The 14,707-nt window shown below is 45.0% G+C and overlaps 1 protein-coding gene across 2 annotated transcripts in view; it reads right to left on the minus strand.

The window, feature by feature from the left end:
• Setd7 (SET domain containing 7, histone lysine methyltransferase) overlaps window positions 1-14,707 on the minus strand; it is a 48,624-nt gene that overhangs the window by 18,826 nt on the left and 15,091 nt on the right. For both annotated transcript variants that reach the window (XM_004854991.4, XM_087193300.1), the window contains exons 3-4: window positions 6,760-6,961; window positions 1,407-1,596 (exon numbers count right to left, since the gene is read on the minus strand). In XM_004854991.4, coding sequence (XP_004855048.1) covers window positions 1,407-1,596; window positions 6,760-6,961 — 392 coding nt within the window. The remainder of the gene's footprint in view (window positions 1-1,406; window positions 1,597-6,759; window positions 6,962-14,707) is intronic.

Below are 14,707 nucleotides of genomic sequence, written 5' to 3' on the forward strand. Positions count from 1 at the left end.
CATTTGTCAAAATTAGGAAACCAACACAGACACATTACTATGAACTAAATCCTAGACTTTGTTTAGATTCCACCAGCTTTTCCACTAATGTCCTTTTTGTGTTCCAGGATCCAATCCAAAATCCTAATTGCTTTTGGACTGCTTCAGTTTTTAACTTAAGAAGTAAAATTGAAGATATTTACAGCAACCTAAGTTGGATCGAAATGTAAATTTGAGAGTTCCCATTTTTGGACAATTCCCCTTGGAGATTATCCTTCAGATTCCAAGTAGCTCAGTATTATTTAGGCCTATTACTATCTATTACTATCTATTACTATTACCTTTCTGATCATTGTTCCCCTGTAACCTGCCCTGGACCAGAAATACAAGCAGATACGGTTTTCAAGGAGTCAGACTAATTTAGCTGGTTTTCTTCTGCTATGCCACTCAAAACACAAGATCTTGAGTTTTCTTGTATATTTTCCTGATTTTCTACAAAAAGTAATTTTTTTCAGTACTGGAGATTGAACTCAGGACCTCAGGCTCAGCAAGCTGCTTTGGTTGGCCTTGAACATATGATTCTCTTGCCTCAGCCTCCCAAGCAACTGGGGCTTCGAGTGAGCACCACTGTACCTGGCTAAAACAATTTTATATCTAGGGAAAAAAATGTTTTAGTGTGATGTGTTGCGCTTCTGAAAGGAAGTACGTGTTTTCTAATAAGGGCTCTGTGGGGCGCAGGCATGAGGTGAGTGTGTGCCCCGTTTGAGAGGCTGGGCTCTCAAGAGGGGTGAGCATTGTGCATTTATCTGTCGGGTCAGAGCTCGGGCCAGACCGGCTTGACAGTGTGGCCAGCCTTGGAGATTGACCCGATTTGGTTCTTTAATAACATTAAACCACAGTACAGTGTTTTAGAGCTACTAGTCAGCAGATTTGCTAGACTGCCTCTCGTTTCTTAGTTCCTGCTCCGTATTAGAATTATCTGTGTCTACGGTCACCTGCCTTTTCAGTCTCTCCCACTAACATTCATCCTGAGCTTTTTCCTCTCTCTCAGTCGCGTCTGACTTGGCTCTGTGATTTGCTTTGGCCAATGAAAGGCGGGTGACAATGACACCGTATCAGCCCCAAGGGGCGGCTTTGCAGAGCATCACAGTGAACACCAATGCTCTGACGCCTCCACGATCCACTGGGAGAAAATCTTGTCCCAAGTTGCCACCGTCTTCAGCCTCAGCTCCATTGCTGAGACTCCAGGGCAGTGGAGCCCCTGAGGCAGCCTGGATTGCAGTGGGCAGCACACCAAGCTGTGCTGTAAGTCATCCTTGGCTTGTTGTGTCTGCAGCAAAGCTGACTAGTACACCACTGAAGCGAGCCAGACAGACCAGAAAAGAGCCTCTCTCACCCGACCCCCAGTGGCAGCCGACTCAACTTACTTCCGGGCACCATTTCAAACTGAGGTCTCCCTTCCTCGATGGCCATCAGGGTGGCCAGTTTGCCTTCGGTCATCTCTCCGTCAATGAATTTCCCATAGAGTGCAGTTTTCCCATCAGGGTACACGTACGCTATCTTCTCTCCCGTCATCTCGCCCTCTTCGTTGACTTCTCCCACAAGGCTGCCGCCATCCTGATAGGAGAAACCAAAACCCAGAAAATATTATATATAGTATTTATCTATGGGGTCTGAGTTCAAGAGATTTCTCTCCTGCACAACCACTATTAATAGCACTATCAATGGGGATAATAACAGTTTAAGAACCGTGAGCTTCTGACGAGAGTAAGAATAGGATGCGCGTCAGGTGTGAAAGGAAACTATAGCGAATGCCTAAATTTTTAAAATTAGTCCAATAAAGACATTAATTCCCCTCTAGATGCTCCCCTTGCTTCCAACACACTTTTCCTATCGTTCTTGCCACTTGCTTAAGCAGGTCTGAAGTCTTCATGTTTTTAGTTGTGCTGTTGTGGCTGCCTGGTATCCTGAATCGATTCAAAACGTTCACCATAGGGCCGGGGATTTACCTCAGTGGTTCCAGCACCGGCCTTGAAAGCGCAAGTTGCCAAGTTCGATCCCCGGTACCCAAAAAACAAAACAAAACAAAAAAAAGTTCACCTTTCAAGGTCATGTTGACTTTGGGGAAGAACCAGCAGTCACACAGTGCCAGTTCCAGTGAGCAAGGTGGATGAGGACCCCTCTTAATGCTTTCAGGAGCTGCCTTTCTGTATCACACCTTGTAAAGATACTCAGGAAACGGAACTTCCAGAACAGCTACAGAAGGAGGCAAGAGCAATGGGATAAATGTGTTCGAGGTGAGGGGCAGTATTTTGAGGGGGATTCATGGAAACGTGTCTTTTACTACAGTAAGTTTTTAATTTAAACATTCACCATATATTTTTGATCAGTCCTTATGTCTCCTTGTATATGTGTCCCCCATCATGTAACCTTCTAGCCCCACACGACCACACTGCTGGAATGTTCTATCCCCCAGCATGGGAGGCTGATCTGCACTTGGTCATCCTGGCCTAGTTACTGATACTCTATTTTGGTTTATTTTCTAAGAAACCAACATGTTACATTTGGAACATTACACTATTTAAAGGAATTCAGCTAAGTGTCACTTCTGGCCAATAGCCAATGTGATGAGGAAGGAGGCAAGGTACTACCCTGCTACTCATATGCTCTCTCTGGGTGTGGTGGTGCACGCCTACAATCCCAGCACTCGGGAGGCTGGGGCAGGAGGATTGCCATGAGTTCGAGGCCAGCCTGAACTGCATAGAGAGACCCTGTCTCAAAAGCAAAACAAAACAAAACAAACAAACAAAAATCCCATGCTTTTGCTTCCCAATATTAAATTTTGGATTTCTAGCCTGTTAAGAAAATTGTTTAAATGTAGTACTTAAGGCTGTCCTAGCTTTCCACAATAGCCCATGCTGCATTTCCCAGATGCAGCGTGTACTTTATTTTTGCTTTTACCCTCTTTTTCTCTTTACTTGGCCCCAGCTGGCTCTGTAGTGCCCGTTTCTCCCACACTTTTCACTTTTACTTTCTCAAATAAACTCTGTCACTGTCTAAAAAAATATATGGTACTTAATTTGTTGCACATCAGTAAAGACAGAGTTGTCTGTACTTTCTAAGAGATAAACAAAAGGACTTCTAGGCACTATCATTCTAAGGATCCTATACCATCACCTTTTTTTGGAGTTAAGGAAACGTGAAAATGGAACTTCTTAATCCTGCCCCTCAACAGCATCTCCTCCTTCCTGCTCTCCACGGACTGCTCCTTCCAAGCTTCTTCCAGAGGCGGAGGAGGTTTGGCTTCATTCTTACGGGTCATGGAGTGCTTTAGGGCACAGGCTATCATAGAATTCTGTATCCTGACAGGTGCCAGGGACACATACATGAGTGTGTGTGTGTGTGTGTGTGTGTGTGTGTATGTGTTAGACTGGGGTTGAACCCAGGGCTTTCACACTGAACTACATCCCCAGCGTTTTAAGATTTTGAAACAGGGTCTCACTAAATTAACGAGGCTGAGGTCAAACGTGAGATCCTCTTTCCTCAGCCTCCGAGAGTGCTGGGACTATCGCTTCTTGGCCTTTTGGCTAAGATCAAGTCTAGAGTGCTAGGACTACAGGTGCGTGCCACCACACCTGGCTTGCCTACTTTTTTAATTGAACTGGGGTTATCAAAATTAATGGCTAATTTAATGTAGGGTGCCAGGGATGGTTCCTTTTTCTTCCCCCAAAAGAAGGGCCTTGAGCCGGGGATTTAGCTCAGTGGTTTTGATGCCTGCTGCACAAGCGCAAGGACCCGAGTTCGATCCCTGGTACCAAAAAACCAAACCAAACAAAACAAAAGAAGGGCCTTATGGTATGAGATTGTTCAAAAAAATCAAAGATCTTTGTGGGTTTGCTAGACTAGCAATGCTACACCTCTAAAAGTCTGGTTAATTTCCCTGACCCACAGATCAAAGTCAGTAACGTAGGGAGACTTTTGAGTGTTTCCAAATGCTGCTCACAAAGACAGCAGAAAGAAATCGAGCCACGTACTTGATTCTATGCCTCACCTTAACCTAACTGCTCCGGTGGGAAAAAGTAAATTAAAACAACCCCCCTCCCCCACAAAAAACAAGCAAATCCCAGCATGTCTACAAAAAGAAAAATACTCGGAAGCACGCTGCATGGATGGAGAGTGCAGTAGGGCTGTATTTATTGCTCTCTCCTCCCCAAGTGGAGTCTCCCTGGCCCACACGCGGGCTGACACCTTCCGTGTGGTCAGGGATGATTACAGGTGAACACAGTGGCGTATGCACGCTGTCGCTGGCCACAGACTGACACGGGCATCAGCATCACTCGTCACTTAAAACAGAAGCATTTCTCGGGCCTCACAGCTTTTTCCTGCAATGGTCTAAAATTCTGGTTTTGCAGGAAGTGAATTAATTTCTCTCATCGATAAAACCAAAATCCTTCTATTTCCAAAAAGAGGAATTTTTTATTAAAATCTTAGTACCACAGTTTGAGAGAAATCTTTGAAAGAAGCAAACTGTTCCTACAGGGAGCTTACAAGTGCTGCAGGGAGGCAGCATTACGTTTTCCTCCCTGTCCCACTTAGCCTTCAGGTCACTGCTGCCCTTTCTGCTGCATCTGGGGCGTTGGCAGGAAGCTGGGCCTTGTCCCCCGCGCGCTCGCTGGCTCCCCCTAGCGGAAGGAGGAGTCATTCGCGGGATTGGTGAGAAGGCAGACCTGACGCCCCATTCTCTATTGGGGGTCATTAACAAGATAAAGACTGCTGCATGGTTTCTTGCTTCATTTTTTGCTGGCCCTCTCCTGGGTCCCGGGACCTGGCCATACCCGTGGATGGTGGCTCTGTTCCTCGTGTCAGTGTGGAGTGGCCGCAGCTCATTTTGGCTCTTGGTCCAGGCCACTTCCAATCCAACTCTGCCACAATGAGAACCAACTACTTGATCCCTGACTCCGATGTCTTAATGGATTCAGAATCCAGACAGAGAGGGGTGTGATCACCCCCTCAACTGCCAACAGACCCACACTCAAAGCAGGAGCCACGGACCAGTGTTGGAGGCTGTAACTCCCCACAATGTCCTTCCTGAGGCAGAAACTTCTCTCGGCATTAACAAGATGATAATTAGGGCTGTGAGCTAAAATGTAGCTGCCTTTTTAGGTTTCAAAATGCAGCTGCACGGAATGAAGCGAATCCACGCACCAACCTTAGTGCATCTTTGGTCTCGTTTTGGGACTCCAGTTGATCCCAGTCATGCATGAAATGACGGGCAGAGGGAGAAGCGGGGTGTCCCTAGTGGGCTCTCCCTCACCTGTGACTCCAAGCTTCCCTGGGCTGTGGGCCTCACTGCTCAGGAAGCCGGGTCTCAGTTGCTCTAAACCACAAGTACCTCCCTCCTTCCTGTCCTGTTTGCCTACTTTGGGGCAGTAAATGAAATGACTTTTCTGAGTCACAGATGTACCAAGAAGGTATGTAGGGGCTGGGGATTTAGCTTAGTGGCACCTTGCCTGCCTCACAAGTGCAAGGTTCTAAGTTCAATCCCTGGTACCGAAGGAAAAAAAGAAGATATGTAAATAACTAGTAATTCTCTAGGAAATGTTTTACAGTGTTCTTTTTCTAGAGTATAACTAACATATTTCCTCCCTCCCTTCCTTCGTAAGAGCTGATGCCTTGCTATGTCGCTCAGGCTAGCCTTGAATTTCTGGCCCCAAGTGATCCTCCTGCCTCAGCCTCCTGAATAATGGGACTACAGGCATGTGTCGCCATACCCAGATAAACTAATTTTTTCAGAACAATTCTGTATAAGTAAATTTAGCAAAGGCTACTTTTCTTGTTACACATGTAATAATTTGGTTTATTAATATTTTTTAATCATAAGAAGGCAGGTTTCAAGTAAGCAAAAATATATTTTAAGTTCTGGTCATGATGAAATATTTCCTAAGATCTTTTTTTCCAGAAACATTTTCTGGAAATTTGCCAACAACAGATGGGATACTTAAAATGCAAACAAAGCATCAGAGCATTAATTCCCAACCATGGGTTTTGCTGTGTCTATTTGATCTAATAAACTCCAGAAATACTGTTTTCAGGGCTGGGGATTTAGCTCAGTGGCCCTGTCACCTGCCTCGCAAGTGCAAGGTCCCAAGTTCATTCCCCGATACCAAAAAAAAAAAAAAAAAAAAAAAAAAAAATACTGTTTTCAAATACTCAAGAGCAAGTCATTTAAATCACCTGAATTTAAGCAATACAAACTATAAAACACCTTCAAAATTAGTGAGATTGTAAAATCAAGCAACAATGGTGTAGTAAATCCAAAAAAAAGATAAAATGTTGCTTAATTCAATCTTACAAATGGAAAACAGAAAAAAATTAACAGCAACAGTGCTCTCCTCCTCCACCTTTTTCTATATGCTAACAGAATCAAAAGCAACATATTTTGACTTTATTACTGGTATGATAAAACCTATTTGTCCCAATCATGATTAATCTTCTTTCCCCAAATGACTGACAATTCCTGGGGTGTGAACCCAGGGCCTTGCACTGAGCTGGATATATCCCAGCCCTTTTTATTTTGAGACAGGGTCTCTGTAAGTCACTAAGTTGTTCAGGCTGGGCTTGAACTTTCCACCCTCCTGCCTCAGCCTCCCCAGACTGTTAGGATTACAGGCATGTGCCACCAGGCCCAGCTTACATTTTATTTTACTCTTTATGACAAGGAAATAAAGTCTTGTCTTAGGACATGTTCCTTCCCCAGACAGTGAACCGTCATAGGCTTACTGGGTAATAGATCCAGCACACTCCATGCCGAATGTTATCCTTGTACTGGCCCTTGAAGATCAGCCTCCCATCCGAGTCGTACTCCTGAGCCGGCCCATTCAGCTCCCCGTCTACGTAGATGCCCTGGAGGATTCCGCCGTCCTCGTAGGTGTAGATGCCCTGGCCCTGCAGAGCATCGTCCACATAGTACCCCTCCAGGGTGCTGTGTGAGAAGAGAAACACAGGGTCAGCCAGGCTCCGCTGTCTCAAAGGCAAGGACACCGTGCTTGGCTCTGTGGGCCCCGCCAGACCCAGAGTGCCTCTGCCTTCCCCAGATGGCTGGCTGGGAAATCCCAAATTCTGCCAGAGAGCTGGGTGAGACGGGCACAGGGAAGGGGACTTAGCCATTATCTCCTCAGAGCGCTTGTCCTGCTCTCTGCTGGAGGAAAGAGAAGCAAAGAGCTACAGGTGGGAGCTGAAGACAGTGTCAGCTAAATGTGACTCCAACCTGGCCACCAGGCATTCTGCATGCAGCTGCTCGTGTCTGACTTCCCTCGGAAGTGCCCAGGCCTGGTGCAGCTCAGTGGCAGAGCGCCTGCTTGGCACATGTGTGGGTTCTGTCCCCAGACTGTCCCACAATTACCTGGTGGCTCTCAAGGGTCCTTCTGATGCCCCGTATGCATGGCTGTCCAATAACACACACAGAGTTTGGAGCATGCAAGCCTCTGCAGACGTACCTGCCTGTGTACTTTAGTTCCAAGTTATGTCATCATTGGTGACAGCCATAGTTGGTGTCCACTCAGGCAAACCCCTATCTCTTCAGTGGCTATATGGGGATTTATTTAAGTGTGTGTGTGTGTGTGTGTGTGTGTGTGTGTGGGCTACACATGTAGTCATGCATCACTTAACAATGAGGGCGGGTCCTGAGAAATGGGTCAGGCTGCTTGCTATGGTGCAGATTCGCAGTGCACACACACAACACACACATCGCACAGCTACTGCACACCCAGGCTGTGACCCTCTTACGGGACCGCAGTCACATTCCTTGGCTGCCCTGCACACTGGATGGGGAAGGCAAGACACAAGCAGACCAAGCAGGAGGCACACCGGCCATGGGGACTGAGTGGCTTGCCTGACTCAGTCTGGTGGTCTCATTTTGTTGTTTTTCATTAGTGCATGATCGCAGAACACACACTTTACAGTCCTCTTGGAGTGTGGGTACAAGTACTTGATAAAACTTGCTTTTTAAAACATCGCCCTCCCCCTTCTCTTCCCTCTCCTCCTCTAACCCTCCTTTCCCCATGTTCACTCTGACTGATATTATTAACTGTAGCTCATGTTTATAGCACATGACGTCTGCGTTCAAGATCATTAGCTTCCTGCACATGGCTTATCTTTATTCTACTTACTTCCCTTCCGCTCCCCCTCACTGCTGGCCCTTGGTCTCTCGGACCCCTTCCCATTTGCAGAGAAGTCTTATGCTAATGAATGACCGGGAACAATCTATCATTATTAAATGAGAAGCACAGCCTCAGCGCCCATAGCCTCTGCTCTTGCTGTAATCACACTCTGTCCTCTCCCAAGGAGATGAACAGTTTTTCCAGCTTTTTTTGTGCTAGTGGTGACAATGAGCTGACTGAATTCATGCAGAAAATACAGTGCACTTCAGCACAGCCCCTGCATAAAAACCCAAGTCCAGGGCCAGGGATTTAGCTCAGTGGTTCCACCGCCTGCCTTGCAAGCTGAGGACCTGGGTTCTATTCCCGGGACCAAAAAAAAAAAAACCCAAGTCCAGGACCAGGAATTTAGTTCAGTGGTTCTGGCACCTGCCTTGCAAGCCCAAGGTCCCAAGTTTGATCCCCAGTGCCAAAAAAACCCCCAAAAACCCAAGTCCAAATCAGGCTGGAATTAAGGAAGCAAACCCATCTCTAGACTTCCACAAATAAAAAAAGAAAAAATAATTTTACTGAAGGGTTAGTGATCTACTGACATGTTGATGGAACATACAGTGGAAAAAACTATTTAATCCTTTATCTTCATTTTTTGGGTTGTCAGATAAAATGCAAGTTCTCAGTTAAGTTTTCAAATAAAAAACAATTCTTTAGTGTAATGTGTCCCAAATATTATTTTATTTTTTATTTTTTAGCTGTACAGGGGATTGAACTCAGGACCTTGTGCTTGCAAGGCAGGCATGGTAGCGCCACTGAGCTAAATCCCCAGGCCCCAAATATTATTATTTTTTGAGGCAAGGTCTATGTTGCTTAGGGTGGTCTTGAACTCCTAAGTTGAGCAGTTCTCCTGCCTCAGCCTCCTTCGTAGCTGAGACCAGAGGAGTGAGCCACTGTGTCCAGCCCAAATTTTGAGTGGTACAGAACATATTTTTTGTTTGTGTGTGTGTGCGCGTGCGTGCATGCATGCACATGCACACACACACACACAAGCTACCAGAGGATTGAACTCAGGGTATTTGCACTGAACTACTTCCCAGTCCTTTTAAAATTTTTTATTTTTATTTTTTGGTTTTGGTTTTTGGAGACAGGGTCTCACTATGTGGTTCAGGCTCGCCTTGAAATTACTGACTGCATAGTCCAGGCTGGCCTCAAAGTTTTGGCAATCCTCCTGCCTCAACCTTCCAAGTGCTGGGATTACATGTAGGCACCATCACACCTGGTATCAAATTTTTTATTTTGAGACAGGGTCTTGCTAAGTTGCCCAGGCTGCCCTCCAACTTGTAATCCTCCTGCCTCAGCCTCTCACAGTGCTGAGGTTACATGCGTGTGTTGCCACACCCAGCTGAATGGTACACACTTACATTAAATTTTTGGTTGTGATTTATCAGAAATTCCAATTTAACTAGATGTCCTGAATTCTTATTTGCTAATCCTGGCAACCCTATTGACTTTGGATTCTCAGCAGCATGCAAACTATTCCTGTGTATATCTGGGTAGAATTATCCTGACAAAATAGTCTAATATTGCTCAGGTTTCTGATCAACCCCACAAGGTGCAGGCCTCACAATTCACTTAAAGAATAATATGGACCTGGACATTTCCCTTGCAGTGCTCAGTGGCTCTTCCTTTCCCCAGTGAACAGAAACTGCTATTTCCCTCTCAGCCCAACTGACTTATGGTCCACAAGTGCAAATTCCTAAGGCACCAAGGAGTGAATCCTACTGCATTATTTTATGAGCCATGTGCCTGGAGACATGGCATTTTCTTGGCAGCTTTTTATGGTAACTTGGGAAGAACGTGATGATGAAAGGAGTGTTACACACTTGAGCTGGGTTCTCCAAAAAATAAAAATGCTGTCTTTGAGATCCTGTCACTGAGGAAAGGAAGGAAAGGTTCCTCACACTGGCATTCAAGGTGCCACCTTTCTTTCTCACTTCTTCCAGAGGAGGCTGGTAAATCATGCCTCTGCCTGTTCTTGTAAATAAAGCTTTATTGAAATGCAGCCTGCACATTCCTTTCTATGCTTTTTCTGTGGCTGCTTTCACACTAGGATGAGAGGATGAGAATCAGGAACTGAACAGTTACTCTCACCCCATACAGGCAAAGTTTGCTGTCTCCTGCTCTAGGATCCTCTGCTCACATTTGTTTACTCATATATCTTAGCTGCCATATTATGTTTTTCTTTGTGTTGTCCCTTAAAACATAGGTGAGGTAGGTTTTTAAATTTTTGAGGACGCATTTAGGAAAAAAACAGTTAAGGGCTACATTTTCTTCCTCCCTCCCTCTCTCCCTTCCTGGCCCTGGGATAATAATGAATATTCTTAATCCTCTGGCACTTTTCTCTTGAAAGAAAGGAACTGATGCTATTTTGTAGCCACTAAAACATTAACACGTGGTCAGATTTGAAAAGTACAGTGGGGCTGGGGATTTAGCTCAGTGGTCGCACACCTGCCTCACAAGTGCAAGTATATGGAAGTAGTTTTCTATTCTTTCTTGCAGAAACGGAAATGTATTTGCAGTGGTCTGCTCATCTCTGCCCTGTAGAGCCTCCTGGCTTCCCAAGAGCCCCACTTTCCCACGCAGCCAGCCCTGCACTGCTACAGAACAGCCAGTTCTTTGCTGATGTTCAATTATGTCCCGGGCTGGGAGTGCAACTCATAGTACAGTGCTTGCTAGCACGTGTGAGGGCCTGGGTTTGAGCCCAGCACTGCAAAAAAAATTTTTATAAGTTTAAAAAAAATTATGCTTTACTTCTGTAGTTAGAAGATCCTTTAAGGGGACAAATTAGGGCTCATACATCCACAGATCCCTATAACATATAAGCACAGCACAATATCTATTTGTATATCCTAGGCAAAGGACTGGAAATGGAAGCCCAGAGAGAACTGGGCTGGAAGGAACAATGTTACTCAAGTGTACACTGCTTGTTTCTTAGTTGAATTAGATATGCACACGGTCTGAAAGGCAGAAGGGCTTCTTAAACACTGGTGCTTCATTTGTTCAGTTGCAAAACGAGCTACTAATAGGGCTGTTACAAGGATCAAGGGTTAATTTATGGCAGAAGCTTAGGATATGGTCTGGCAGTAGTGAACACTCAAATTAATAGCTGTTGTTAAGCACACACTTCTCATGCCTAGGAAGGCAAGCTGTCCACTGAGAGCTTGGGTCTAAAAGCATTATAAGGACAGTGGTGAGACACTGGAATAGTCAAAGAAATTTACCACAGTGCTTTAAAACTGGTGTTTGTTTTAAAGCAGTAAAGACTCCTCTGTAAGAATTGGTGAGTTGGGCTGGGGATTTAGCTCAGTGGTTCTGCTGCCTGCCTCGCAAGTGTAAGGTCCCGAGTTCGATCCCCGATACCAAAAAAAAAAAAAGTAATATGTTGTTATGATGTAAATATGAAGTGTCCCCAAAGACTCATGTATTGAGGATTTGACTCCCAGTGCAGCGATGTTCAGAGGAGGCAACTACAGAGGTGCCTGGATCAGGAGAGGAACCAATCTATGGAGGACTTCAGTAGCAGAAGGGGCAGTTAGGAAGTGGCACTTAGGAAGTTTCAGGAGGGAGGTCACTGGCCACTGCCTTTGAAAGGGTGTATTTCTTCCTGGGGTCTTTCCAACCTCTGCTTCCTACCCACCATGAAGTGAGCAGCTTTCCTCTGCCATGCACTTCCGCCTTGATGTTTCTGCTTTGGAGCCACCAGATCATGGAGTGCAACCTCTGAGACTATGAGCGAAAATAAACTTCTCCTCCTTTAAACTTTGAGTGACAGGTATTTTGTCCCACCAGTGGAAAGCTAATACAAATGTGTTCATCATAAAACAAATAAAAAACAAATCAAGCACTACCAAGTTGCAGAAATTCCTAGTCTCTTAGTCAATCTGGTACATAGCATTTTAGACTTCTTCTATCTATATCTATATCATGCATTTTTCTCACCTTTTGTTTTTGTTGTTTTAATAAAAATGGGATCATTACTACATACAATGTTCTTGTATTTTCTTAAAGTCTCTTTCAACATCTTGCCAGATTTTTTAGTGTTTTAAGAAATTACAAAAATGGCCTTTCAATTGTTTGATTTTTCTGGCACAGTATCTGAATTTAAAAACTGGAAAATATAGGAGAAAATAAAACATTAGTTTTAATATAATTTCTTTCTATTCACATAAACAGACCATTTTTTTTTTACCTGTCTTGTTTCTAATAATGCATTAAATTAGGAAATCTAACTTACAGAAAAATGGAGAAATTTTACATTTGTTTACCTAAACTGATACACTTGCATTTTATTCAAATATTACTGTATTTTCATTGAAAATTTCTCTTTTAAGAAGAATTTTAAGGGCCAGGGATTTAGCTTAGTGGTGCCGCCGCCTACTTCGCAAGCACAAGGCCCCGAGTTCAATCCCCGTACCAAAAAAAAAAAAAAAAAGAAGAAGAATTTTAATGATGTTGGCTTTTCTTCATGGTATGGAAACCGATGAGTGTTGAGCTTTATCTTTTATTTATTTATTTTTTTGAGACAAGGTCTCGCCATGTAGTTCAGACCAGCTTCAAACTCACTATGTAGTCCAGGCTGGCCTTGAACTCTGGGCTATCCTCCTGCCTCAGCCTTCCGAGTGCTGGGATTACAGTGGGCTTTGTTTCTTACAGGCCCAAATCCCCTCCCTTCCTTCAATTTGTCCCCTTCCTTTGTCAGCTATAACAATCTAGGAGCCAAGAAGGAAATTAAAAAGGAATCAAATTCTACTTTAAATTCCCACCCCTAAAGAAACTGTGACTGTTAATATTAAAGCACTGTTTTAGGAATTTTTTATGACAATATGCATTATCTTAAAATACTGAAACTAAGTAATAGGACCCAATGCATTTGCTAAAGCAACTTTCAACCAGGCAGTTCAGCTTCTTCCAGGATGTGATCAGCAGACTGAGTGGAGTGACACAAGGCTTCCTTGCGCTCTCTCCAAAGTTGCTCCTTTACCTTGTAGTAGAAGATCTATGCGTCTAGACAATCTGACTATCACAAGCCTCAAAAGACTAGTAACATATTGAGGAATAATTAGTGAGTTTAGTTTTGCTTTCTAAAAAATAAAGAGAGCAGGCGTGGTGGTGCAGGCCTATAAGACTATCACTTAGTAGGCCAAGGGAAGAGGGTTGCTGCAAGTTTGGAGCCACCCTGTGCTATATACTGAGCTCAGGGCCAGCCTGAACTACGCAGTGAGCCTGAACTACGCAGTGAGATGGCCCAGTCTCAAATAAATAAATAAATAAACAAATAAATAAATAAATAAATAAATGTCCCCCCAAACACTTTCAGAAAACTTTCTGCTCTGCACTGAATGTATGTCTCTCCAAAGTTCTCCATGTTGAAATTATAACCCCAAGCCAGATGGTGTTAAGAAGTGGGGCTCTGGGGAGGTGATTAAATCAGAAGAGCGAAGATCTCCCCGAAGGGATTAACACTGTTATAAAAAGACATGAGAACCAAGCGTGGTGGTGCATGCCTGTAACCCCAGTACTCTGGGAGGCTGAGGCAGGAGGATGGCAAATTGGACCCCAACCCAGGATATTTAGTGAGACAGGGAGACCCTGGCTCGAAGTAAAAAATATAAAAGGGCTGGAGATGTACCTCAGTGCAAAGGCCCTGGGTCAATGTCCAGTACTGAAAAGAGGGGTGTGCTTTCTCTCTCCTTCCTCCGCGTGAGGGTAAAAGCAGAGGCTGCCACCATGAGGACCAGACATTGCAGGCCGGCACTCCGACCTGGACTTGCCAGGCTCCAGACAGGACGTGTTACCGCAGCCCAGACTGACTACAGTAATGTGCCATTCTGATATATTCATCACACGCCCTCCCCCAAGCAGGCTACAGAAGCGGGTTAATGTCTCTCCTCCAGGACGGGTCAGAGGAACTACTCTTCCCCAGCCTCTCTGCTTTGGATATGGCCATAAGGAAATGCCCTGCCTTCCCTGTCTGAGAGAAGGTCCTGAGACCCTCCTCATTCCAAAGGGTCCTGCCCACCCACCACAGGCCAACAGACCCAGCCCCCAGTGGTGGAGCCTACCTGTGCAGCAGGTCGCCATAGAAACCAAGGACAGCAAGGAGGGCTCCCAGACAGCTGTTCCCGCCAGGGCCTTAGAGAGCTTTGAGCCCCAAGAGGGAACAAAGCCAAGTCCCTTCCCACACCCTACACGCCTGCCCTGTTCATCTGTACCCTCTGCAGTATCCCTGAGTCCTATGCTCTGCTCAACAAACCAAGCTCACCCGAGGAGGGCCTAGTGGGAAGAATGGGTAAAACAACCAGGGGCTTGAGAATGGCATCTAAGAGGTGCTCAGTGGGAGCCAAGCATGGTGGTGCATGGTTGTAATCCTAGCACTCTGAGAGGCTGAAGCAGGAAGATCACAAGTTCAACCCCAGTTTAGGCCACTTAGCGATTTAATCGAGAACCTGTCTCAACATAAAACATTTAAAAAGGGCTGGGGATGTAGCCCAGTGCAAAGGTCCTGAGTTCAATCTCCA

The sequence above is a fragment of the Heterocephalus glaber genome, unplaced genomic scaffold (genome assembly GCF_053883595.1).
Source record: "Heterocephalus glaber isolate CG9 unplaced genomic scaffold, H.glaber_assembly_v1.0 deba00001586, whole genome shotgun sequence".
In the NCBI taxonomy this organism is placed as follows: Eukaryota; Metazoa; Chordata; class Mammalia; order Rodentia; family Bathyergidae; genus Heterocephalus; species Heterocephalus glaber.